The sequence below is a fragment of the Columba livia genome, chromosome 3 (assembly GCF_036013475.1).
Source record: "Columba livia isolate bColLiv1 breed racing homer chromosome 3, bColLiv1.pat.W.v2, whole genome shotgun sequence".
Lineage (NCBI taxonomy): Eukaryota > Metazoa > Chordata > Aves > Columbiformes > Columbidae > Columba > Columba livia.
In genome coordinates, this window is record NC_088604.1 from 120,138,561 (window position 1) to 120,165,491 (window position 26,931).

The following is a 26,931-nucleotide window of genomic DNA, read 5'->3' on the forward strand; positions in this document are numbered from 1 at the left end:
ACCATTAAAAAAGTGAAAGGTAGTCTAAACCTTTCAGAAAGTTGGAATATCTTCTCACTCAGAGAGAAGCTAGGAGGCAGAAAATAGGAAATGCGTGCTTACCCTATGGAATACATCTAACCTACAAGGTGCCTTCTGTGTGTAATATTAATCTATATCAATTTACACCATGTTGTAATAATACCTGCCTCAACTCCTATCTAGAAATGGCCTCCTCCTGCTCCTTCGGAGCGGCTCCTTCCACAGATGTGCGACAGATGAGAAAGTCTGGTCATGTCTGTATTCATCCGTAGCTTTGTTTGGGAATTTCTCCGTCACCTGATGCCTTCTTTTGCCCAGCAAGTTCTGTGGAACTGGCTGAGCAAACAGAACCAGCTCACCTGCCACGTCTGCCTCTGGTTTGTTCCAGCAGAACACTGGATTTTCTGAGGGTTTCCTGAGTAGCTCCAGTCCGCTCCAAGGCTGCACCAGGGAAACACCCACAGCTTCACAGCAGCGATGGGACAGGCCGTATTCTGTGGCCCTCACTGTTTTAATATGCGGGGTAAGCAGAGCGGCCCAGCCTTGCAAGAACATCTGATCCCAACACAGACCCGAGGGTTTGCGCAGGGTCAAGACGTCACCAGGAAACCAGCTGGTGACACCAGTTTTTCTTTAAGATACTGTGAGCAGAATATTGCCCACAGAACCTGCAGGGAAAAGAGCAGTTGGCTCTCCTTGCGACCAGGTCCTGCTGTTGCAGCAAATTACGATGAAACGTAACGCGAATGATCCTGCTTACCACCTTCTACAGGTAATCAGCTCTATGAAACAAGCTTATCTTTTATTTCAACCTTCATATGAAACAAGCTTATCTTTTATTTCAACCTTCGTAAAACTTTCTTACAACTTTTTTTCAGAATTATTTCTCAATATCTACTTTTCTTCTTCAAACATCTCCATTACACCCAACTTCTTCACAGAGTCACAGAATGGTTGGGGTTGGAAGGGGCCTCTGGGTATCATCTAGTCCAACCCAACTCCTTTGATTCTTGGCTGTTCTCGTGCGCAGTTCTGTGTGCATTTTATTTCTAAACATACGAGACTCACTGACAGAGCTCCATAATGACCAAACACAAAAGCAGGATTTGGTTATGGTTCTCTGCTCTGATCAGTACAGCGCAGAAAAGGAGGTAAGTATGAGGAGTGGAAGAAACCTGCACATCATTTTTAGATGCTTCACATAAATGGTGTTTGTTCAGCAGTTAGAGTTCCCTCGAACTTCTATGTTATTGTGTTCCTTATTATAACAGAGAAGCCAACTAAGCAGAGGCTGAGCCAGAAGGAACAAGTTTGCTTTATCAGCTTACCTGCAGATTGGGGCATGCCAAAGATCACGGAATAACCGAGGTCTCAGCTCAACAAATGGAGTTGCTTAATAACACTTCTCTCAGAAGAGACGCACAGAGAGCCTCAACGCTTTAATGACAGATCTTCGCAGTACCAGGTGCTGCCTGTGGACTGATGCCATTTTTTCCTGTGTAGGACACTCAGGGCAGAAACGTAGCTGACATGAATCCACTTGCAGGCCTGACCTGGACGGCTGTGAATTGGCTTAATCTCAGCTGGCAACTGTGAGCCGCTAATAACTCTCTCACAGTGGTATCTGGGATTATGCTAAACACAGCGATTTCTGCGCTCTGCTGGATTAGCAGACCTGCCCGGCACCTCAATTACAGAACCAAGAGATCCTGTTGCACTACACAACACCCCGAATCATCTCTGGGTTGCCTGGGTTCACATTTTGTTCTGACATCACATCTCATTTCAACCCCACATCACTTATAAAAATACCTCCTGGAAACTTTGGTCTAACATGGAACTGTGGTGCAGATGGTGGGGTTTCTGTGTTTAATCCATCATATCTGAGTTCTTTAAGATAAACGAAGTTGACCTTTCACTTCATCCCCGCCTCGTCACAAGTTCCAAGATCAGTGTTCCACCATAACCACCAGCTACGCGGAGTTTTCCATCACCCAAAACAATTGCAATCAATTTTTCAGGCGTTTATGACCTTGGTAACATCCCAGCGCAGACCAGTCAGGATTCTTGTCACTTTTTAAAAGCTGAAGTTCACATGCTGAAGAGGAACAAATTATTACAGAGCACTGCAAGACACATAGCTACTGTATCTATGTCCCCCTTTACGGTACCAAGCATCAATGCAATGTTTGGAAAATGAAGTGTACAATCTACCTTTATGCGGTTCTCATTTAGCTCTCATTTACCTTTAAAATACAAGTTAAATTAGAGACACCACTATACATAAGCAAATTAAAACAGTATCTTCTGTCTCTAATGCAACCACATTAATTTAAGAACTCATCACGGTTTCATGATAAAGTCACCAGTGACTCTGGTTGGATATTAAAAACCATTCATTAGTCAGCTCCAAGGAATCAAACACAAATACTGAAGTGTATATTCAGTATTGCAGAAAGCAAAGACCCTCCTCGCTATCAAATGTCTCTCACATATAATTTTCTTAAACTCTCAAACAAATATGCCAGCTCCTTAGCCACAATTACAATATCGTTACTGACATTTGCAGTGCTTGCAACTTTGCTACTCACAGCCCCATCCAAAGATGCAGAAATCAAGGCAAGATTGCCATTAACATCTGATGGCTTTAGATCAGCCTATGGATACCCAGCAACAAGGAAGGTTATGTACAGCCAGTGCACGTAAAGTACTTATATTCATTTCACCACGGTTTTATGGCTGAAAGCTCCAGATGGCCAAGCCTCAGAGATATCTCCCTACGTTTTATTCACTTGTGAGGTTCCAGGACCAAAGGAACCTGACAAAAGACGACTCGCTCTGATGGGCAGAAGTTGGTGCTCAGAACACAAACACCACACTATGACACAAGTTCTTTTTAGTCTTGCAACATTTTAGAAGACAATAGTTTTGAGATACAAGTGCACTTTCTGGAACAGCCCTGGTGAAGTGATGCTATTTCTACCTCAGTAACTGCTAAGAAAAGTACCTCTGATGTGAAAGTGCAGCAAAACTTCATTATCACTCTCCTTAGTCCCCACATGTCACCTGGAATGGTCTGTTTTCCCCTGGAAAATGTTCTTTAATTCCCCTATTCACTGTAAGCACTTTTCTTGCACACCCAAAGTTCAAGTTAAGGAAAATATCTAGATGACTGTGGGGCACAGATTGCAGAACATTTGAACAGAAAGATCTAGTCAGCCTGCATGGCTTTTGTGACACTGAAGCAACAACAAAATGAGTTACCAGCTTACATATGGCTTGCAAAACACATTGCAGATTTCCTAAGGGTCAGCGTGTGCTCCGGCCATTCACCTGCACCTATGGACCGACCCTCTTGGCAGCTGACATGACCAGACTGTAATCCAAAGATCCATTTCAGGTTTCATTTTGCTGATTCTTACAAATAACGTATTTGGAGGTATCAGAAAAAAATAACAAAACATTTGCTGGTTAAACACAGGTTTTGGTGAAATGTTCAAATACTGTTCAATGAGGCCTGATTTTCAGCCTTGAAACTCAGGAGACACTGATTTTAATATAAGAAAATACAACCATGTAGAACTGTTGTCTGGTGTGACTGAGCATCAGGCCCACCCTGAGCTGTCAGCGTGGGAGCAGCAGTGGGTGAAGGCACAAGCCTGGATGGCTGAGGGCTCTGCTGACCATTTTCTGCTTCTGTGGGGTGTTATTTGTTCTCAGAAAAGATCTCCAGCAAACGGACCCGGCGCACTCTCATCCAGTGGAAATACAGAGGTTTGCTATCAAGACTCGGGGCTGAAACCAGATTATTGCTTTCAAATGCAGGGGTTTTTTCTAGACGCAGAAAACATGTGAGAAATAGGATAACAACATTAGGTCTGTCGTTGCCAAAAAGCTGCATAGAGAAAGCCCACACGCTGGCACGAGGTGATGGTTTCTCATGGATTTCAGAGCTTGACCACTTGCAGAACTTGCAGGCTGGCCCCGCTGCAAGCCCACGGCATTCCCTGCAGCGCCCAGAAGCAGAACAGCTGCTGACTAACTTGTGTTAAACTATTCAACCAACAAACAGCAGTTTTGAATAAAGTAAAACTCATATAGGATGTATAATGCTCTCTAGTAATGCTACCTACAGTGCTTCTTGGTAATATTTATCCTTAGTAATTCTGAGATAAAAGAAAGGGATACATTTCCTAAAAGACTGAGTGGCGCAATGCAGCAGTTTTCTTTTCTCCCTAGCACGCTGGCCTTGCCGAGCCTCAACAGTTTAAGTTCTGTTGTTTGTCTGTTTGAAGATATTAAATGGGGACACTGCAACTGAAAAAATGAGGATGTAACCGAAGCCATTGCAGAGTTTTTGATGTCGCAGATACTGCATCAGGAACTGATTGGATAATAATCAGTCACCATCAGTTCCTAATGCATTGCCTTCAGCATCTAAACAAGCATCTATGAGTTTCTAATGTGAACAGCTGTGATATTGTAATGTTTCCATAGTTGTTAAGTGTCTACCCACCAAAAACTTGATCTCTCACCACAACACAGAACTACTTTAGAGAGAAATCTAACGGTATTAATGCTGGTTGGGGGACACCGCACTCCCCCAAATTAGAGCAGCGCAATTAGAGCTGGACTGGAAGAGCAAATGGAAGGAAAAGAGGACAACCTGTTTCTCTTTATAAAAGATTTGCAAGACATACCTAAAATAAAAAGACAGCGCTGGTGGTAGTCGTCACTTATATTCTGCCTTACTGCAAAGTATGACAAAATTATTTACAATCTGATCAGTAGTATTATAACATGTGCACAAAAGTATGCATACTGATTTCTGTGTACGTATCTACGAGAGTAAATGAAGCAAATCTTTCCTTTGTTGATGAAATAGAAGCCATACTGGATTGGAACTGAGCTAAGAACAGCATATAGCACTAATGCACAGCTCAGGAACTCAGGGAAATAAATCCAATTTTAATAGCGTATGACACCTGGGTAAGTAAAAAGCCACTTATAAAATATTAATTTGACAGATCTGTGCAGCTCTTTGGGTTCTTGCATCTCCAACAGTTATTTCAGCCTTGATCCAGACCTCAGCTGAAGAACACAGCCCTCACCAACACAATTCCTATTAAGAGCACAAATTCTCAGCTGAGCATTGCTCAAAGCAAAGCCTCTGACCCTCCAGCCTGCCCGTGGGTACGTTGGATATCTCTCTATTCTGAGCATATCTCATCCCACGTGAATTTGTGGTTGCCAGTCTCCAGCAGGACAAACTGAAGCAGGAAGGTGTAGGGCAGGCCAGCAAAACTAGCAGGGAACTTACTGGTGTTAATGGCTCAGAAAGATAACCTGGCGAATGTGATCGGCACTCTGACAGAAGGAATATCGCCCCCATGCTCACGAAGGGAAAGGGGATGGCTAAGAACTTCATTATGATCTTACAGATCCAACTGACATTGTTGTATTCATGTTTCTTATTCAGACCCGAGGCCCAAAAGCTTTACATACAACCTCCTGGCTACCTCCTCATGAGTTTCACCCATTTCTTTTACATAGAGATTAGTCTGGCCACAAACTTTAAATGAGAACAGGGATTTGGAACTCATCTCCATCCCACAAATTATAGGCATTTTTTTTACCAAAGGTGTGTTTCATGATGTTACACTGGCAGGAAACAAGATCTGTATTCAGATCCTCAATCCAGTCCCATGTATTCGGAGGTGAGAAGCACCGGCACAGGCGCACAGTGAAATCCTCCGAGCGAACCTTTCCGCCGGGAAGGGAACTTGCACAGCACCAAAGCAGCGTGCAGAAACATGGAGCACGTCGGAAAGGCAGGAAACACGGCAGGAGTAACTCAGGAGTAAGACAAGAAGCCTGAGTAAGCAAATGTTGGCTGCAAGGTCAGAAAGGAAAGTGCCCGTTTCACAACCGTGAAACCATAGAAGTTTCTTAGCTCTTTTTTTTCCCCTTCCTGGTAAATAATTCAAGCCTACCAAGACTCAGAAACACCAGCCTCACACTTATTTTTTCCTATTTTTATAAAAGCACTTGTATCTTAAATACTCCAAATATTTTTATTTATTACTTTATTTGTTTTGACCTTTCATAGTGCCAAAAATTTAGCCAGTGCATCATGCATGAGTGAATGGCATAGTTCCACAGGCCAGCATACTCAAAATTTGAGGAATAACTGCTGTAGAAAAGAGCTGGCAACAAAAGGATGAAATAATTATTAGTAAAAAATAGTAGTTGAGAAGAATAAGAGAAGAATGCACTTTGTGAGCTTAATAACTTTGCAGCCATATAGCCACAAAGAAGGGAATGAGGAGGAGTGAGAGAGAGAGCTCTCACAACAGAAGCTGCAAAACTTATTACTCCATGTAGGTTTTATTTTCATTTACTGGACTTCAAGGTGACAACATCCCTTGACAGTAGTTTTGAAGTGCCCTGAAACTCAGTGCTTTTGGGCCTGTTAGTGAGATTGAGTTCCCTGTGCAGTGCCAGGTGCAGTTACCTACAGGCTTCCCAGGATGGGGAAGCAGGACGGGCAGATCTGGGTTTTTCCCTCGGACCCAGCGAAGCCCCGCGGAATTGCCATGGCATTAGAAATGTCAGCAGATCCCCGGCAGCCCACACAGAAATGCCGTGAGAGAGCAAATGGGTGGGAAGACTGAAGGGAGCTGATGTCACCCAGCTCCTGCTGCAGTCTAACCCGAGATTGTTCAGGCCTCCCATCTCTCATCCTCTTCTTCTCTTCCTGTTTCTAGGAAAGCAAAAAGCCTCCACCCTGCTGGTGATCCCTCAGGGGAGGCTGCGGCAGAGAAAAGCCACGGCTGCTCTGCGGCTCACGGCATCAGAGCATCCCCAGCCTCCAGACATCAGCTCCTCTGAGAAAGGAAGGTCCCCCCTTAGGGAATTTCGTGATTCAGGGAGGGAGGGGAGCAGCTTTTCAGTGAAAACAAACCGCCCAGCTTCCCAGAACCCCAACAATGTCTGCGCATTCTCCAGAGGGGATTTGCAGAAAGGCAGGAACAAATGTACTCCAACAGAAAGAGGCGTAGTTGGAAACATCACTTGAACACGACATTTCCCAGTGCAAACATAGGGCAGAGGGCTCAAGAAGGTCTCGCTCTGCGTCCTCACAAGCTGGTAGCAACAGGTTCCTCTCGTTTTGCTTTTTCATAACTTCTTTGTGTCCCTCCACCGTGCTGAATGCCCACGGCCAGCTCTGAGCTCCATCGCTGGAAACAGGTAAGGAGGCAAAAAGGGACCATTTTCTCTTCTGCAACAATTTTTTTCCTCCCCTTTCACACTTCTATCTCAGTTCAGACACAGCCTCATTAGCCTGCAGCGACAGTCACAAAAAATGCCATTAACTGTATTTCTCCTCACCTTTTTCTCATTGCCAAGAGAATATCCAGTAATTCTCGCCCTGGGAAACCCTTGTCATCTCCGTGGGAAAGCGACCTTTCCATCACTTGCTCCCGCTCCCCGATTCAGCCTCTGCCACATGACAGTGTGCACATGAGACGCTCCCCAGGTCTGTTAATCACAGAGCACCACATTCAGTTGTGACAGGCGTGACCAGGGAGAAAAACAAAGAGAGAAGAAGGAGGAAGCATTTGATCAGGCAGTAATTCCATACTAACGTGTTGAATGGCCCACTCTGCTCTCACTGCTTTTGAAGGCAGTAAAATCCAGACTGGTGTTTCCCAGGAATCTCTATACACTCCAAAACTGATCTGAGGGAGCCGCTCGCTATAATAAAAACGATCATAATGGTGTCAGACCAAAGATCCATCTCATCCACCTGCCAGTAACTAAAACAAGGTGCAAGAACAAGGTAAATACACGGGTACTTCCCACATGCTCTGCCAGGCTCCAACTATTTGTGGCTCAAGAACTCCCTGAGACATATGTCCACACACACTGAGTATCCCTAACAAATTATTTTTCATGAACCTGTCCTGTATCCCCTCAAACTCACATAAGCTGCAGCATCCGTAACACTTGAGGCAAGGAGCTCCACAGTTTAATTACACATAGTAATGAAGAATCACTTCTTTTTGTAGCTCTGCTCAGCAGAGCTTCCTTTGAGCTTTGCTTTGCTTGAAAATCTGGCAGCTGAGTATGCGACTGAAAAACAGTAGTTGTTGCTAAAACCCTGGGTAAGTTTTACCACACTTTTCCACAACTCCTGCTGGAAATGGGAGAAAGAATAAAGAAACAACAACAACAACAACAACAACAAAAACAAACAAAAGGGGAGAGGGAAAAAGAACCTAAGCAATGAGGTGACTATGGTGAAACATATAAAATTCTGTAATTCCTTGGTTAAGGACACAAAGAAGTCTTCCAGAGAAGTTTACGCATAATTTGAATTTCTGCCCAAGTATCTCAGCAAGTAGAAAGCTGTTTTAAATGACAGACCCCCCTCTCTCCTGACTGCATACTTAGAGATGTTTGGATGCCGTATTTATTCCATCAGGCTCATGAATTAAGTTACACCCAAGAAATGTGCTCCAGAGATGCCCGTTTCAGCCAGTAGGGTCTGAGCAGCTCGCACGGAGGTCCGCGGCCTCCCCAGTTTTGGTTAATCTCCCTCCCACTTGGCGGGACCCTCAGCCCAAGCTGTCCGCCCCGCGGGGTGGCTCCCCGGCCCTGATGAGCCAGAGCTCGGGGCACACGCTGCAGCCACCCACCCACGTCGCTTAATGCGCTTTTTGATGATTCATAAACCCGGATCTAACAGCAGAATCGAGCCTTTTGTTCGTTATTTTGGAATGAAACATCGGCTAACATTTTTTACAGATGACTGTCAAGGCAAAATCCTGGACGGAAGAGTCCTGCTTATCTACAACGATTTTCAGCTACACCCTTCAAGGCAAGGCCATGTCTATTAAAAGAAATCAAGCAAATCCCAGAGCCATAATCCTGGAACACTGAGCTGTGTACTGTACTCTGCGCAGTCCATTATGTCGAGATTTTGCAGAGATCCTCTGCGCAGCAAATGCTGTTACTGTGCTCCGTAATCCCTACTCACCGTGGACTAGTTAAGGACGGATTTGTACAGTCTTAACTGCAAATTCTTCTGCTTTTGGGTGTTCTTGCTGAGTCTTTAATAACACAGCTTTGAAGTTTAATTACTCTCTTAACAGTTGCAACCATTATACTTGAGATACATACAAGCTGAGTAATAAGCTTGTAAAGTAGGAGTTAACTTAAATCAAAAAGGGAAAACACAAGGAAAGTTTTATTCATCAATAACTTTGACAAAATTAACTCTAATGTCACGCACATCAAGTCCAGTTTTCAAATCACTGGAGATCTGCCCTCTTGCTCCTTCCAGCAAATTCTACTCCATCACTAATTATAAAAGAGAGGAAAAGTTGCAAGTCGAAGTGGGTATGTAGTTTACATTTTCTACTCATTCACATCAATTTATATTTTATATGAACACTTACATAAATATTACACACATAAAAATAATGTTGAAAGAATATTAAAGCTGCGAAGTCTAGACTCCAAACGTCATGAAGTGGCAAGATTCAACTTGCATATTTGTAGACACTTTAAAAAAGTTGTTTCTACCCCTTAACAGTGTCTACAGAATATGAAGGGACAAGACATCACGGTTATGTAGGATCCTTTGATCCACACAGTCGGGATGCAACGCACGCTGTCCATAAGAAAAGTTCAGCATCTTTATATTTCTTTTGCTAGAGGTTCTTCAAAAATCAGATATGAGAGGACAACTGGAGTGTCACTCCCTTCTAAATGCATTACTACAACTGCTAGGGAACTTCTACATCCTGTCAGACAAACCACGAGGATGTGACCTGGTTTTACTCAATTTATCCTAATTTTATGAAACTAAAAATCCCCCTCTTTGCCACCTGAATGCAGCATGTCTAGTATCTCAACAGAGGAAACATTTCTGAAAAAAAGCTAGAAACTTTTGTCATCTGAATCCTTCTGTAGAAAACTCACAGGATTCATATTCTTATTCACTGATAACTTGACTTCTCTATTTCCAACTTCCCTTTACATCAAGACATTACAGAGGTTTCCAAACTTGCCAGTTAGAGGCAGAATTTATCATCTCCACGAATCATTCATTTTCAGCTCAAATAAAAGCACAAGGTTATTTAACAATGTGATAGACTATATCCCACCCCTGAAGTCTGAGGATCATGAGAGCAGCGTCTCCTCTGCTAAATCAACAGGAGGGACAATCTCCGAACCATTCTGCCCAGAGCCCCCCAGGTTGACCAGCTCTGCTGGGAAGCCACCAGCACTACAATTGCTCCAAGTCCTGCTTGTGCACTGTGCTGCCTGAGACTGGAACCACCAACAACTCCAGCTGTTTGTGCCAAAGTACTTTACGTAGATGCACAACTGGAACTTGCACATCACATGGAGAAACAGCTAAGGCTCATGAAACTCCAAACCACTTCCAGTTGACCGGTGTGGCCAGCAGGGCTGTAATTTCTGTGAATCCAGTATGTGGGGTTCTTGGAATTTAGCAGCCCTCCTGGCAAAGCACTCACGTCTTGTAACTTCCACGCGGGCAGGAATGAGCTTCAAGGAACTCACAAGCTCCCCGGGGCAGCTGGAGGAACTCGCAAATTCAGTTAGACAGATACCTAGTGTTTGTGGAACTTTGCCAAGCCTTTTCGGAAAACAAATCACAGCTCATGACGCCGAGGAGTTTTTGCACTGCTGGAACTAACAAAGAGGTTTGCTGCAGAGGTTACGCTCCCCACTGGATGCCTGAACCAGAATGTGTCTTTGCTGGGAACCCAAATTATATTCTTGGCTGGGTATCTACAGGACAACATGAACTTCCCTAGAGATTCAACGGCTGCAGCTTCTACCATGTGCCTGAAGGATACTGTAAATGTTGTTCTCATGCAAATTAACAGGTAGTCTGGTGAAGATATAATCAGTTTCAAGTATCTCACACAAAATAAAAGGCACCAGAGGAGCCAGCAACTACCTCAGTTTCCAGGCTCAGAGCAGTTCTGGAAGGCTCGATGAAAAGTGAAGAGGTTCCTAAGCACAAAGCAGTTGTTTGCTCCGCTGGAGACTGGTTTATTCTGTTTGAGGCACCCAAACTATCTTCTTAACTACCATGGGTGAGAGGCACTGAACTGCAGTAACAGAGGGGGAACACAAATCCACGGGGAGGGATGGCTGGTGGGACAGACGGGAACAACAAGGAGAACAACACCTACTCCTGGATATACTGCATTGCAAGATACATATATCACATGAAGAGACAGACATGACAAAATCAAATCAAATTATTATTCCATTGTTGCTTCAAATGAAGCGTATGTACTAGTTCCAGCTGTCCTGTGCTTGGGCTTAACCTTCTAAGCACAGAAGTCTGGTAAGTTTTAAAGACTCAGGCTTTTATTATAAGAATATTACATATATACCAGTATAGTGCATATGAATTAACAGATATTCTGCTCGCTGGCCATTACCACAGAGTTTAACTGGTCTTTGTTATCCCTAGGAGTTTCCATCCTATGTCGCTCCAAGAAATACCATGCCAGGCCAGAGAAGTCCAACCCTCACTGCCCAGTCCAGCTCTTCCTAACAACACCTTTTAGCCATGACAGAAACTCATGTTTTTCCAAACAACTGTACCACAGAGGGTGAGTTATTTGCTCTGACAAAGCAACAAATGAAGCCTCACAAAGGACATAGTGTTTGTATGTAGCAGCTTGCTACATCACTTATATAACTTACTCTGATTCTTTTCTCTTTCATACAATTTTAAAGAAGTAAATTGACTTAAGGGGCATGGGAGGTAGTTATTACCACAGTTTAAACAAGAGGAAAATTAGTTTAATTGCATATATTATGTTAGAATATGCTGGCACTCTCCATAAAGGCATTATCTTCCTTTTTAAGGCGGGTCTGTTGAGAGGATTTGCAATTTTGGCTCGTTTCATCCATGAAGGTTCCTTTCTTCATGAACCAGAGCAGCAGACTATGCAAACTAGAAGTGGAGAGCATTAATGTAAACTCAGGAAAGAGTTCTTTCATCTCGCAGAGAATAAGCTTGGGCAAAGCCACCAATTTCAACAGCTCCAGACTAGGGCAAGTTCAGCTAGGAAGCTATATCCCAGTTTCACTGATTATCTCTCTTCCCAAAATGACCTGAAGCAAATGTCCAAATCCAAACCTCTTTAATACTCTGAGAATTTTAGGAACAACATCTGGATATAAAGTCTGCGCAGCTCTTCTGTACATCACACAGTAAGAGAATTGTGAACGACGGCCAGCCCAGAGGGCACCATGCCTGTGCTCTACATCGAACGTCCCATCTTCACTGCTGCTCTCACACTTGAGCTGTACCTATAGCATCCTTTCATCAATTTCTGCACATTTTTGTTTGCTTTCCACCCTGCCTTTCAAGCCCTCATATTGCCAGCTGGCCACCAGAGGGCACCTCTACGTTTCCAGATCTTCATTATCTCAGGGACGGATTAATTTCATTGCACTCCTTAATGAAGAATCCACACCATATAACTTCAGCTTGAGAATCTTACAAAAGCCTTCTTTGCTTCAAAGTAAAACACAGTGGCTACCATTTAACTCACTGCTTTACCATGCATTTATCTTTGAGAGGCACGCAGTATCCCTGTCTGCAGATTTCAGGAGGAACTACGCTGAGCTGACTTTTTAATGGAGAGAACCATTGAGGAAACGCCTCCTTACTTTGCCAGGGTGCTGTTGTTTCCACAGTGCACTCCTGATCTCACAGGCTTATGGCATTTTCTGCTGCTTTAAATCCATATGCTTTAAACAGCAACAATAGCAATTCATCGAAAACCATGTTTTTAAACGTCAGCATTCTTTTAATGTGCACATTTACGTAAAACCACAAATCTGTGTTAAGTAATTTTCACCAGAAAAGAACTGGCTGGTTCAAGTTTCCTCTCTATCAAGTACCCTATCATCTGGATAAATCTCCACCAATGTTAGACCATGCCCTCAAATCAACATTGGGATTTAGCTTATTTTGTTTGTACGTTCTCCCCTTTGAGGCTCACAACAAATTGCTGTCGATCCGCTCACCCCGTGCTCGGCCGCGTTCCTTACCTGAGTTTCGGGGGGTGCCGGCGGCCCCCACGACACCTTCACGTGCAGCTTGAGGTGAATTCAAATTGCCACGGGGCTCTGGCTGCACACCTGCATGGACAAAAACCAAAAGCATCCTTCAAATAAGCCCCACAGAGGTTTTGCCGTCCCATCCTTTTCTTTTTAAATGACTAAACAGCCCATGCCTCATGTTACCACATTTCTCATTCCCTTTACTTGCAAAATTCCCCTAATTTTGATCCCTGATTTCTCAGAAAACTCGGCCAGGAGCTGTAAGGATTACTATTATGCCACCATAATCAAGGGAAGCACGGGTTGCATTTCCAGCATCATTCAGGGACAGTGCAACAGAAAAGGGAAATTTTTCTGAGACCACCATATTAAATTACCCTGAGAACACCCCACTAATACCAATACTATGTTATACAAGTTCCTTTTCCCATTAGAAGCCCTACAAGCGAACACTTGCACTGGCCATCTGCCAGCCAAGAATGGAAAAACACACTGACTCCAAAGTTTATTTTAAAAGACACCAGAGGGGTCACTTCCAGATTAGGGCAGATTGAATTTTCCTCACATTTTGTGAAACTCTTTGGGAGATTTGTTGTGGCATTCCACAGGCAAAAAAGCAAAACATACTGTAAAGAGCTTGCAGATGCAAGAGTTGAACACTTCTTTTTAGAAAATACCAACCTACAATAACAAATCCTTTTGCTATTCACAAGAGAATCACTGAGTATTGCAAAACTTGATAATTACTGATTCATGACAGATTTAGGAAAAACATCAGCTTAAGTAATCAGGTCAGGGCACTGCTCTTGACCACAGTGTTGGCAAAAGAAACGGTTTCTTTCCTCGTATCTTTCATCAAAGTTGAACATTTCACAGTATTTAGCTTTTAGCACGTCATTGGGCCAGACCAGTAAACAACTGATAGCTTGAGAACTACAAGTTAAACTGGGAGCAAACACCTCTATTTAGTATTATCTCGTCAGTCACTTATGCCACTTGTAAACTTCTAAATACGAATTAGTAAAATTACTGAGGATCCCTAATAGGTGTAAAATAATTTCTTACTGCTGTTAATAAATTCAGGAGGTGATCAACCCTCACCCAGCCCGTCACGCGTGCCATTGCCAACTGGGAATAAAGACTTCTCCAGATCTCAAGGTGGACAAAACCCAAACTTGCTCCTTTCTGAAGGAAATGTATGGTTGATCTTCATTTCCTCCTGAAAAATGAAGGAGTCGAAGCCCAGAGCTTTTCTCTAATAAAGACAGCTGCAAAGAAATCCATTCCATTTTCTTCCATGCCTCCATGATATTCTTTGCCTGACACTGGAGAATTATTCTGAAAAGGCAGCAGTGCAGCGAGAAAGGATCTTACAAGCCCAAATGAAGTATTGTAATAGCTCCTATTCATCTTCCCAAAAGGCACACTTTAAAAAAAATCCCCTAAAACTGAGAAACTGTGAATCCATGCCAAGTAAATATTTGTTCTGCTGTAGAGAAGATACCACCCTTACCACTTCACCTAACTATTCTAAATATGAATTACAGAACAAGGTGTGTTTTAGCCATGTAAACCCAGCCCATAAGGGCTGACTTTTAACCATCCCAACCTGCTACTCTTCAGGCCCACACCAGAGCTGTGTTTCCTGTGTTATAGAAGGCTTTTGCTACATAATAGCAGCCATGTTGGCGAGGAAAACTGAAGTTAATCGGATGAAGTGTGTCAAGAATCCGGAGTAATTCCATCTAAAGTAACACCTTGTGCCACAGCCATAAGCTGTGATTTTCTACAGAGAAGTAGTTTGATACACATTTATTCTGAAATGATTGGAACTGCTATAAAGGAATGTTGTAAAACCACTCAACCCTCTACCTTCAGAGAAACAGAATGAAATATCCTCTTAGAAAACTTCCTGCTAACTAAAGAGGAAAGGAAAATCTTTGGTGGAAGGCAGGAAGCTATAGCAAGAATAGCTGGGAAGACCATTTTATAATCTTCTCCTTAGAACTGTCATTAGAAAAATTTCAGCCATTCACAGGATTATTCTCTATTTTTTTGAGAAAACTTCTCACTTTTATACAGCTCTACTCATACTTCAGTGCTGTCATCACAAAACCACCATTAAAGCCAACACAATCAATTCTTCTCTCTGTGGGCTTTCCAAGTGACCAGGATATATTAAGCACCGGGAACTCCCTTCTCGATAGGACGACGTGTCCCTGTAGCTGAGGTGGGACGCGCTGGCAGAGCTGTCCTCAGGACTCGGACCGTGACTCTCAGGGTTCAGAGTATATTGCCTGTTTTCAGGAAACTGTAATAATTACTGAAATTAGCATTAATTCAGAATCGGCTCACTCTGCGTGGAAACAGAATGTAACCAGTGTGTGTGAATATTAACTCGCACGGCTATCACAAGCTCAGTGAAAATGCTGAAAACAGTGGTAAGCAATGAGCCCACTGAACGACATCGTGGCCTGGGAGTCAGGTTTTTTTCTATTTTTGCTTTTGGTTAATCTTTTGAACGAGTATAACAAAGGGGACTGAAAAAAGGCATGGGAAAAATAAGGAAAGCTCTTTCCTCAGAACTGCAGTGCCACAGTCTTAAGGCCCAAGTCACCTCCATCATTTTTGGGCCATTCCCTTTAAAGCAGCAAGGAATGTGAACCCAGGTAACAGCACCAACAAGACTCGTCCCCAAAAGCCACCATGCACAGGCACGCACAGAACTTAAGAGGCTCCGAACCCGCTGCAGTCAGACCACACGAGTTCCAAGGCACCTCCAGCGCAAGGGAGACAAAGAATCTGACCCCTGGTCCTAAAGCAACAAGTGCCAAGAAAAGCTATTTTACAGTCACGCAATCAAACAATCTACTTCAACAGGCTTAATTAATTCCTCTTCAAGATGACATGGTTTCTAGTGTCCACAGCTTACTTAGAGACACCAGCCAGGAGCTCCAGTGACAGTCAGGGATTTGTGTGTATTAAATGCCTTCCTGAAAGATTTAGACATTCCAGGTGCTTAATAACTGAGACAGATAATTAATAACTCACCCACAATTTGCTGACAAATGTTGAACCAAGAGCTCTCCTTCGCTTTGAGAAAAGCTTAATCCATTATGCTTTTCCTGCTCTTGTGTTTTCTTGCAGATGTTGAATTTATATTATAAAAATCTGCTCTGTCTCAGAGATACTAATTTGAAAAATGATTGATGAACGTTAGCACAACTGACCAAGGCCTGAAATTCTGACACATTCTAATTATTGCTTCTGGAAGCAAAAGTTTCTGCAACCACAACTGACTGTTTCAAGTGCTGTCAAACATTACAGTGAGAAAGGCACAATTTTCAAGAGTGCGGGAGCTTGAAAGCAAAAGCTTTTCTCCATAAAATGCTGGGCGTGTGCTCCCTCCAGTCACCCGGCAGCCCCGGAGCTGCCAGGCTGCCCGCAGGCGTTGTTCTCCAAAAAGGGGACACTTTAACATCTTAATCTCCAGAACCGTATTTACAACCTGCAGCTGTGGTGCCAAAGAGGCCCCCAGGTCCACACACACTGAGCCTTTTGTTGGCAAAACGGAGCTCGGAGCTCGGAGGTTTCTTGAGTGACACGAGCAAGTTAACCCAACTACATAAGGCTGCTTGGGGTGGGGATGGAGACGGGTATTTGTTCCTCTTTATATCAGTCAGTTTATTTGGGGTCTTTATCACTTTTGGCATTAGCGGTCTTCTAAATTCTAATAGCCTTTGAAGCATGGTAAGGTGTGAACGAGCAGGAATTCATTTCTCAGGGCTTCAGGCTTCCGAGGAACGAGAACTTGAACTAATTAATAAAAAAAGAATTCCCCTGTTACACATAATTTTAAATGGGTGTATATTGTAAGTTACATGCTAGTTTATTACAAAATGTTGGGTATTGTTCCACAGCCACATGCAGGGAATCCAAAGGCTCTGACATCTGTCCTTCAGTATTAACATGCAGATGGGCAGCAGAAAAGTTGTGTCTCCAGACTATATTTAACAGGTTAACTGGGCAGGTTGTTTGCCAAGTTCAGCCCCACGCAATATAAACAGAAAATGCTGCTGCTTTTCCGGTATTAAAGCTTCTTCTCAAAAGGGAAAGAAAAGCAAACTCAAAGAGTTCAGAAGATGCTTATGAAACCAAATTCTTGTTTAACGTAGCTACTGATCCTGATGTTTATGAATTCTAAACAGCCATTAGGAAGAGCTCTGCCCCACAAATCCATTCTTCCAAGGTCCTCTTCCACTGCAGCATTTCTGAAATGTCTCAAGTTTGTCTTGTTGAAGGATCACAACGCTGTCACGCTCCAATGTAGGTCCATGGGGTTCAGCAGAAAGCATTAGCTGAAGGTATTCCAATACAGACGTCTGCACTGACGGTGTTTAGCACTTTCTGAAAATCAGGAATACTCAATGTCCTCTTGACTGAGAACAAAAACGTTGAATTATTCAAAATAATTACTGAAAATATTGAGAGCTTGAACAGTGTGCTGCAGTTGACCTGCCAGTTAGCGATCCATGCGACTCACACGGATTCCAGTCCCGTCAGCTCACATCTACCTTCCCGGGAAATGAAAGAGCCCAGAGGACTGCGGGACACGGGCTGCTCAGAGGAAGGGGAAAAGGCAGCGGAGACAAAGGAGACACCGAGTTTTTACTCATCCACCCTCATTCTTCTCTCCGAAACATGAATGTTGCAGTGAACGAAGTTCTGCCCAGTTCCACTTTGCATTGGGTCAATGGCAAGTCCAATCTCTGAGAAGGTTCTAGACAGTTCTCATTTTAACCAAACTGGTTGAAACCTGGTGCAGCATCAGACCTAAAGCCCTGTGTGCAGCAACGCTGCTTTTCCAGAGAAGGGAAAGGAGCAATGACAAGTCCGGTGTTACAAAAGCCACAGATGGATACCCCTGCGTGTCTCCTGCTCTGCTGGTTCTCTTACCTGGCATGGGAAAAAGATGGAAAACCACTGGTATAGAGAGCAATGGAAAAGAGCAGCTAAACAGAATAAAATGATTGCACAAGTTAGAAATACCAATACGAGCAAAAGACAGGAAGACTGATCAAATTCTAGAGACGATTGCTTAGCAAAATAAAATCTTCACAGCAAATCTTCTTTTACTGTCAAAGGATTCTGGTGAGGTGAGAATACAGTTATTACATTCTCTGGGCATTCCAATTTCTGCCGGAATTTACAGAAACATACAAAATAGAAGACAACATCCCTATAAACTGCAGGAAAAAAAATCAAATGGCATGCTTGCTAAAACGCATGCAAACCACATGCTTGATCCTTAGAAGTTAAAATTCAAAAATGGCAACAATGTTACACTTTAATATCCTCAGAGCATTTTTAGACAATCTGGAGATGAAATCAGAGCTTAGTCCATGTTAGCCCAAGGCCTCAGCACAACAGAACTCCTGCAAGATCTCTCATACAGAAGACAATTTTAGCATAATAAAGGCTGAAACTGTAGATTTTCCAATCCAACTCTCACACTTTTTTGCTCATTAAGTTGCAAGAATTATGGGCAGGACTTTTCTTTAATTAGGTGTTTGTACCATTTGTCACCTACGTGCTCTACTGCGACACCAAGCAGCAAACAACTCATACCAATAACTGTATGCTTAATTTTACTGGGAGGCTGAAGAAAAAGGAGGGAATGTGTCCTCTGTCCTTTGCTACTGACGTTTTGGTCTTTATTAACTTTTTGTAATTTCAAAATCTATGAGCAGAAACTGATACGACACATTTTTACCTCTCACCGTTCACTTTCTATGAAAAGCGAGAGCAATTTGCTAACACAGTTCTTCTTTCAAACGAAGTTTACAGTAACACCTCACGCCACATGCAATATGTTCATGATACCTCCCTAGAAGATAAATAAACTTGTAAAATCTTACCTCAAACAAAAGTTCAACATTTGTCATATTTAATCAGCAATAAAGTCAGCCATACAATTCTTCCCAATTTATCCTTCACCAACACTATGTCATTTCCAAGTGGAAACACGGAAAAAATTCTGACATTCGCAAGCAGTGTGGCAGAAAGGCAGCCTGCCATGTTATCAGAATAATTTATGGTCTAAAATTCCTGTGAGTCCAACATGAAAACAACATCTTCACCATTCCAGCTCTTAGTTTAGACAACTCCAGTGTTACTTGATATGACACCGGAAAGAAATCATCTGAAATTGACACTGATAGTCCCCTGAGCCGACAAATACAAGTTGCTTCAATTTGCTGTGTGCTTAATTTTGTGTTCTAGCGAGCTATGTTTGAAACAGGAAAAGGGGGTCAGATCTGGGAGGAGAAGAGATTAAACTGCAATTTTGTTTTCCTCGTTTTCGGGTTAGCCTCTAGGATCACTCTCAGCCTGCTCTAAATTATGTCCAGCTGTCTCTTGCCCCCAGGGACAATTGTAGCAGCCAGAATTAGCTGCGAGTGCAGTGACATTTTGACCACACACAGTCTTTCTTCAGCCTACCTGGCTTTTTGAGGACAACGGGGGCGGGGGGGGTGGCAACAAGTCCTGCCAGGAAGAAAAGACGTGAACGTTTAAGTCGTAAACACGTTTGAGTTAAAGAATGTATGAAACCTGTGGGTTTTAAAGCAAGCGAAGAACTGAGATGTGACAGAGAGTTCACTAAAGCAGCAGGGAACTGAACGCACCATTTCCTGAAGGAGCCAAAAGCAAACATTAATAATTAGGGGCAGCCTCGCGGGGCTGCTTCGAAGGGAAGCGCTGTCGGCGGCGGCCCTGAGGGGACGGCCCCAGCACCGCCACGGCCCGCGGGCAGCAAGAAAGACGGGATGGTGTCACCGCTCATGACACGACGCCTTCAGACATCTCAGGGATGTAAATAAGTTGTTCTGCTGCCGAGCGGCTCAGTCACATACCTCACACGCTCCTCAGCATTTCCAAGGGTGTAAATCCTGCTGTCCTACGTCAGGCAAATTTCCAGTTGCCTCAGTAGGAAATATCTGAACTACAAAACCATGAACCGAGTCTACCACCTCCATTTAAAGGATTGAGAACCATCCTTGGCAGAATACGGTATTTCAGCAAATGCATAACACTGTCTGAAGCCAAGTATAGGATCTATGCTCTGCTGGCATTCATACATCCCCCAAAATGATGTTTCTCCCGTTCTCTGCTTCGCTTTTGTAGAGTGAGAGGAACCAACTGCAGTTCTGTGAAACAGGTGATGTTTCCCTAGGAGGCAGATTAAGACAAAACATTTTTCAATTTTGACTTAATCCAGAATCACAGAAGTTGAATTCTGTTCTCTTTGCATGGCAGATATGACAAATTCACTAAGTGTTGTTGCCAAGAGATAAAAGGAATGGATGGTACCATTTTGCATGAATTAGATTATTAGAAATGTCTGTACTGCTTCCTGTAAGCATGAAACAGTAAGATTTCAAAATATATTAGGGGGCATATCACAAGTATGAATCCAGTTTACACTAACAGAAGTCAGTAACTTAGAGCCAATACAAAACATTGACTTTCTAAAAAATGCCTACAGGTTTTAAGGGAATCTCTTTTGGAGTGGGCAAGTAGGTGCCAAAAGATCGCTTGTTAAATATGTCTGCATATGAAAGTACATGCAAAATGTCCTAAAAATGTATTCAGTCTAAATTTTCTCTATTACACTACGTTGTTGCTTCTGTACATTATTACCAATGAGGTGTGGGCACTGTAAGTCCTACAGTTTTAGGAGTCCCACTTACCGGTAAGCACAGAAACTGCACTGAGGGAGGCAAAATCCTGTCTTCTCTTGTAACTACCTAAAAAAGAGTAAAAAGGACAGGCAACATAGTGTTAGAGCTGGAGGGATTCTGCAACCACCCAACTTGGATCTTTTAAAACAGACATGAAGCAATTTAGTTCAGAGACAAAATTAATGCGCCATGTATGGCCTTGCAAAAAAAGAACTGATGTTTTCCACAAGATCAAATGTAGCTTAATGTTAAGAATTCCAAGGATTACATAGGAAAGCTACTCTCCAGGGCGGCAGTGGCAGAGGTCTGCCAGCTAGCACGACTTTTTTTTCCGGGAGATCTCAAGTTCTCCAGGCCCTTCGGGATCAACATTTTTTTAATTAAGGACCTTGTGTTCAACTAAAGTAGAGGAACAGAGTACAGCTGCACTATGATGACACAGTGGCCCAGAAGCAAAACTGGGGACCTAAATAATGATCCGGCTTATCCCTCTGCAGAAAGAGCTCCTGGCACGCTGGTCCCCACCGTGACCATCGCACCTATGAGAGCATCTAAGCCTCTGCAACGCCTGCTCATCCTCCCTGCAGTCCCGCCACCGTCCCACTGGGGAGGGAAGTAACAGCATTTCGTGTACAGAAACAGTTCTTAAAAACAATGCTGCTTAACTGACAGGGTGTAGGAAGGAAAGGGCACTCCTCTGTGAAGCACTCCTTGCTTTTTTTATTCACCAAATTCAAAACGGGCAGGAAAACGCGTCGGCCTTGCCACGTTAAATTTCAAAAAGCTTGCCTAGGTGGACAAACACTGACTACTATTGCTTGCAAAGTCACAGCTCTGCTTAAACTTTAAGAACTATGTCTTTACAGACAGGTATTCAACAATGTCCACCAAGGAGCATGTCTGGTGTGAGCTGGTTCATCGAGAGCTCGGTAAGACCCCGGGGAAGCCGGTTTGTGACAGAACAGGGCAGGTCGGTGCTCCTGGGGTCCCAGCCCTGCTTCACGCCATGGGGCAAACCATACCCTACACTACATGCAGCAGGGTCACTAGAGGCCTACCATAATCTATAGAAAATGAATTAGTGCTGCATCATTTCATCGTTTCTCTCCTTGCCAGCTCTGCCATGTGGGGCTCTGCTGGCTGCCGAGCCTCGAAGTGCGGTCTCTGGGAAGACAAGACGGCTGCCCCGCACCTTCATGGCGACACCACCTGCCACAGCGCCAGCCGCCATCGCTGGGGCGCCCAGCCAGGCACAGCGACATCCCACAGCCCCCAGCCCGGGGTGGAGCGGCTCCTCTGGGGCTCGGCTGCCTCCCCTCAGCGCCTCCCCGGGCAGGGCTGGCGGGACCTGCGGCGGCTTTGCCCCCGAGGCCCGCCAGGCGCTTCCCCTCACAGCCGCAACATGGCGGCCGGGCCGGGCCCCGCACCTGCCCCGCCTCAGGGCACCGCGGGGAGCGGCAAAGGGCCGTGCCCCGCCCCGCCGAAGGGCTCCGGCCGCCGCGGGGTCGGTAGGGGGAGCCCGGGGGCTCCGGTAGGAGCCGGGACCGGTTCTATTTAGCCGAAGGCCCGCGGCGGGGGGGAAAGGAGAGCGAGCGGGCGCCGGCAGCGCAGCGGAGCCAGCGCACGGACGGGGCCGAGCCGCCGCGGGAACGCGCCGCCGGGAGCAGCGACCGCCGGCCCCGCCGCAGGTAGGAGCGGGCAGCGCGGGCTCCGTGTCCCGCTGCTCCCCGGGGCACGGCAGGGCGGCCCCGGGCCGAGCCCGGCAGGTGCCCGGCGCAGCTCGGTCCCTTCTCCCCGCGGGGAGGGAGCCGAGTCCCGCGGCGCGTCCCTCCCGGGGCTCCCGGTGAGTTTTTACCCCCGGAAAAAATCGCTTTGCCTCCCCAAAACGTGCGCTGGCGGGGCGGTCGCACCGCCGGCTCCCTGCCCGGCACCGCTCCCAGCACCGTGTGCCATTAAGCGCTGTGATCTTTTAAACTCCGTTTAGTTACTCTTATCCCCCCCTCGGCTGGATCCAGCAGCAGGGGCTGCAGCGCCGCTCACCCTCCTCCGGCCGGGGCGCCGGGGCCGCTTCCCCCAGGTAGGGACCGGGGCAGCTCCCGGGGGCGCTGGCTAAAAATACCCCCCTTTTATTTGTTTTTCTTTCTTTCAAGGTTCACGATGTTGACAGCTATGTTCTTGGCTGCTCTCATTCTTATTACAGTACACTCGCAGGAAACTGAGGAAACCATAACGTACACGGTAAGGTTTAATAGAGTTTGAGGTAATTACTGCTTTGCAGGGATTCTTTTCTAAGTGACCCTTAAGAAAAACCAAGTCTCTTGCCAATGTATAGCATGCAACGCAAAGTTCTTTTGAGTTCGAATGTTAACCATAAAATAAGCTGTTCCTGCGCTGGAACTGTTTAATAGCTGAAGCTGACAGGATTGAGCAGAATAGGCTGCAACTGCCTGTTCTGAAGAGCTTGTCTATAGACTGAGTTTGATGAACTGAACAAAATTGTGAGGTTTTAATATTATTTGAATCCATTTTCATGAAGACAGGGTCCCTAGGACCTTCATTTGAAATATATGGAATTTGACAGATAATTATGGCAAACATTCTCTTGCGTTTTCTTTTGGGTATTTCAAGCTGTTTTTAACAAAATGTAAGTACTTCAAAATGCAGTGCTCTTAATGAAGCATCTTAAGCCCTGCAGCGCTCATAGGGCTGTGAGTTTCTGTGCTGGTTTTGAGCAGTGGTTTTGCACCGCTCCATAAAATTGTACAAGAATACTGGAAATAGGTTTTGCTTGTAACCAAGTGACAGGGTAAGAGATTTAAAGGCCTTTTTGCAAGGCTTTTTTTCTTTAATAATCTGCTTGTGTTCAGTCTTTGGCTTGCATAACGCGTGTCATAGAAGGAGTGGCAATTACATCGGCTTGGGCTGGGGAAAAACCCGCGTTTTCACATCTGATTACAGTTGTAATCCCTGCAACTTGCTTCATATGGGTGGACCTCCGAAAATGTGTACAGACATCAGCGCAGTGCCACACAAGCAGAAAATTCTGCACACATGCAAAAAGTTAGAGAACCACAGCCAAGGACTCGGATTGTGACTTATACAAGTAATCCCACTGAAGTCAGTGGGATGGCTCGAGCAAGTAAATAGTGCAGAGTTGGACGTTATTGTAGGAGATGGGGCTCAAAGAAGCCTCAAGTGAACAAGAGGAAGTCAGTCATAAAGTACTTTAGCATCGGTCTTTAGAAGGAAGAGGTTTTTTGGAGGTTGAGAGCACTTCTATTTAGAGGCTTCTCTGATTTTTTTTTTTTCTAAGTCCCTCTATATAAGGGGAAACTGAAGATCTGAGAACCTTTTGAAAATCTACACTAATACAGGGATCTCGCCCCCTTCCTTTTCTGCATTAATCACACATTGTTTTTAAAGAAATCAAGTAGCATTTTCTGACAAGCCTACATAGTTCTGTTTATACCAATGGCAGATTTCTAGCCTGCATATATGACATGGGTTCCATATAGAACTTGGGTCTTTATGCTGCGTTTTCAAAGAGGTCTGAGCACTGGGGTGCTCCAGCGATCATTAGTCTCTAATGATGTAAAACTACCGAACAAAAAAACTTTGCTTTTGGAAATTTTACTCTTAGGATGCTACTGTTTCTCCCACGTACATTGTATTCATTTAGGGCCAAATCCACAATAAAGTCCCTTCAGCTGCAGTAATAGATGGACTTGGCTCCTTCCAGTTAAATAGACAGTACTTCTGTTGTGCATTAACAGGAACCGGGTGATTCAGTACATGCATGAATTAGCTGTTTCCCTTTGGGTTTGCGTTTTCATAGCTACAGTAACTTCGGTGTTGTCAACTCAGCATGGAGTCATTCCTTCAGAGATTGAGAATTGTAATACAAGTTGCTTTCCACTTACCCCTCTGGAAGAAAAAGCCTCCAAAGTTACAACTCTCAGCTGGTTTGGCAGATCGCTGGTGTCACCTGCAAGTGAAAAAAATACTTTCAATCCTATTGCTGAGTCAGTGTCCGTTAGTAACAAGGTCCTCAAAGTAACTTGAGGACAGTACATGGGACAAACGGATCCCAGCATGACAAGGTCAGGTTTGTGACTCGTGGAGTTCGTCTGCAGCAGAGGAGTCGCAACACGATTTGGCTTGCTTGGCCGTGACTAATTACGTTAGCCGACTCAATTCTTTTTTTCTATAGGGCCATTAAAGTAATATCCTAAGCAGCACAGGATGTACATGCACCCACACAGTGCAGCTCAGTTGGGTCATTGATATTTTAAATGTAGCATCGCGATACTTCGCTAATCGGTCTCTGTCACCTGCGATTAAAATTACTGCACTGTAGACAATGTAATGCTTTTGGGCAGAGGAATAATGAAGATGCCTACCTAACCGCAGGGCAGAATAGTTAAAATTCTTCCTGAAGTTACTAGTCCGAGTTGATATGAATAGTTGCTGAGTACAGTCTTGTTTGAATTTTGCAAAGTCTTATTTACATAAGTAGCCCTGCTGTTATAAACTCTAACCGTTTATTGTATGTCCCGCAATATAAATTGTTCTTCCTAGACTGTAATTCCTGGAGTCCTGTGATTCAAAAGCATGTGAATGAATTTCCAGCTGTCAGGAGATCCTTCCCCGCCGCGCGAGCGCGGATGGGAGAGAGGACGGAGCACGGGGGGTAGAGCCCGGCGGCCCTGCTGAGAAACCAGCCCTGGGAATGGAAGGTGTTGCCTGTTGCAAGACAGCGAACGAGCAAAATTCATAAAAACTTGCTGCTTTTTGATAAGAAGGTTTCCTTACTGGCCAGCTGGGCCGGTCCGGAGGGTCCTTTATTGCAGGATTCAGTCAAAGACAGATGCTTTAAAACAGCCTGTAGGAGCAAGGCAAGGAGAAAGTGATGCTTTTCTCGCTTTGTTCCTCAGCCCCAATAAAACCTACATACTCACAACAAACAATATCTTGGGAACTTCTGAGATAGAGGCTCTCCCTGTATGTACCTGGTTTTGTTCCTGCACAGCGGTGCTGTACCAATAGCCATTTTCCTAGCTTGCCAAGGTGCGCAAGCATCACATTTCCCTTAGTGTCAAACTTTCAGTTCATTGAAATATGCTTTTCTGAAATAAAGAGTCCTGAGTAGCCTAATTTTTCTTTTTCTTTCTTTTCCTCTATAGCAATGCACAGATGGCTATGAATGGGATCCCGTTAGGCAACGGTGCAAAGGTACAGTACATAATTTTCAAAGGCAGACTTGCCATTGGCATTCTTTGAGTATTTCATTCCACACCCCTGTTTTGGACAGGGAGTTGTGCCTGCATGTCTCATTGTGTTATTTGTATTAATGGCTGTTGCAGACGGTTCGACTGTTAAAAGCATGACTTGTGTTGTTGCTAACCACAGATATTGATGAATGTGAAATAGTCCCAGATGCATGTAAAGGTGGGATGAAATGTGTTAACCACTATGGAGGATACCTCTGTCTACCCAGAACAGCGCAAATTATTGTAAATGAGCGAGACGAAGCAGCAGCTGAATCCACTAGTGGTCGAAACAACGTCATTCGACGGACTCCAGCTGATCCTCAGCGCGCCCCTCCAAACCCCACTCATCAAATCCAGTGTGCAGCTGGGTATGAGCAAAGCGACCACAACGTGTGCCAAGGTAAGCGCTGCCGCCTGCTTCGCTTTCGGTACGGCTGGAGTGTGTGAGAACAATCTAGTGCCTGGGAAATGAAAGCCTGGAACTCTTGCATTTAACAGCGTCTATCATTGCGGCGATAAACGCGACACGAATGCACTTCCTTAAGACACGTAAATAAAATACATGCATGTTGTTATTGGTTAAGGTAACAGAACTTGCAACATGGTCCCTACAGTCTGTTCCATCTATTTCAGGCTAACAAGTAGAATCATTTCTGTTGTCTGTAGATCCTCACAGAAAACCTTAGTGCAAGTGAGCAGCTTTAGTCAAACACTTTTGTGTTCAGTATGTCCAGGAGAGGCAGCACTTTGAAAAAAAGTAAGCAACG

At 44.4% G+C, this 26,931-nt stretch overlaps 2 protein-coding genes across 4 annotated transcripts in view; one reads left to right on the plus strand and one right to left on the minus strand.

The window, feature by feature from the left end:
* The window catches only part of CCDC85A (coiled-coil domain containing 85A), a 284,415-nt gene that overhangs the window by 195,417 nt on the left and 62,067 nt on the right, over window positions 1-26,931 (minus strand). The window contains exons 5-7 of the mRNA XM_065059376.1: window positions 24,815-24,879; window positions 20,904-20,960; window positions 13,141-13,230 (exon numbers count right to left, since the gene is read on the minus strand). The gene's annotated coding sequence lies outside the window, so the exon portion shown is untranslated. The remainder of the gene's footprint in view (window positions 1-13,140; window positions 13,231-20,903; window positions 20,961-24,814; window positions 24,880-26,931) is intronic.
* The window catches only part of EFEMP1 (EGF containing fibulin extracellular matrix protein 1), a 45,504-nt gene continuing 40,997 nt past the window's right edge, over window positions 22,425-26,931 (plus strand). Inside the window, exons 1-4 of one of the 3 annotated variants that reach the window (XM_065059380.1) lie at window positions 22,425-22,582; window positions 23,045-23,132; window positions 26,078-26,126; window positions 26,304-26,564. In XM_065059380.1, the coding sequence (XP_064915452.1) occupies window positions 23,052-23,132; window positions 26,078-26,126; window positions 26,304-26,564 (391 nt within the window). In that variant the 5' untranslated portion in view covers window positions 22,425-22,582; window positions 23,045-23,051. Of the gene's footprint in view, window positions 22,583-22,610; window positions 22,738-22,821; window positions 22,972-23,044; window positions 23,133-26,077; window positions 26,127-26,303; window positions 26,565-26,931 lie in introns of those variants that run through there. The other 2 variants (XM_065059379.1, XM_005513152.3) reach the window with 2 other exon arrangements.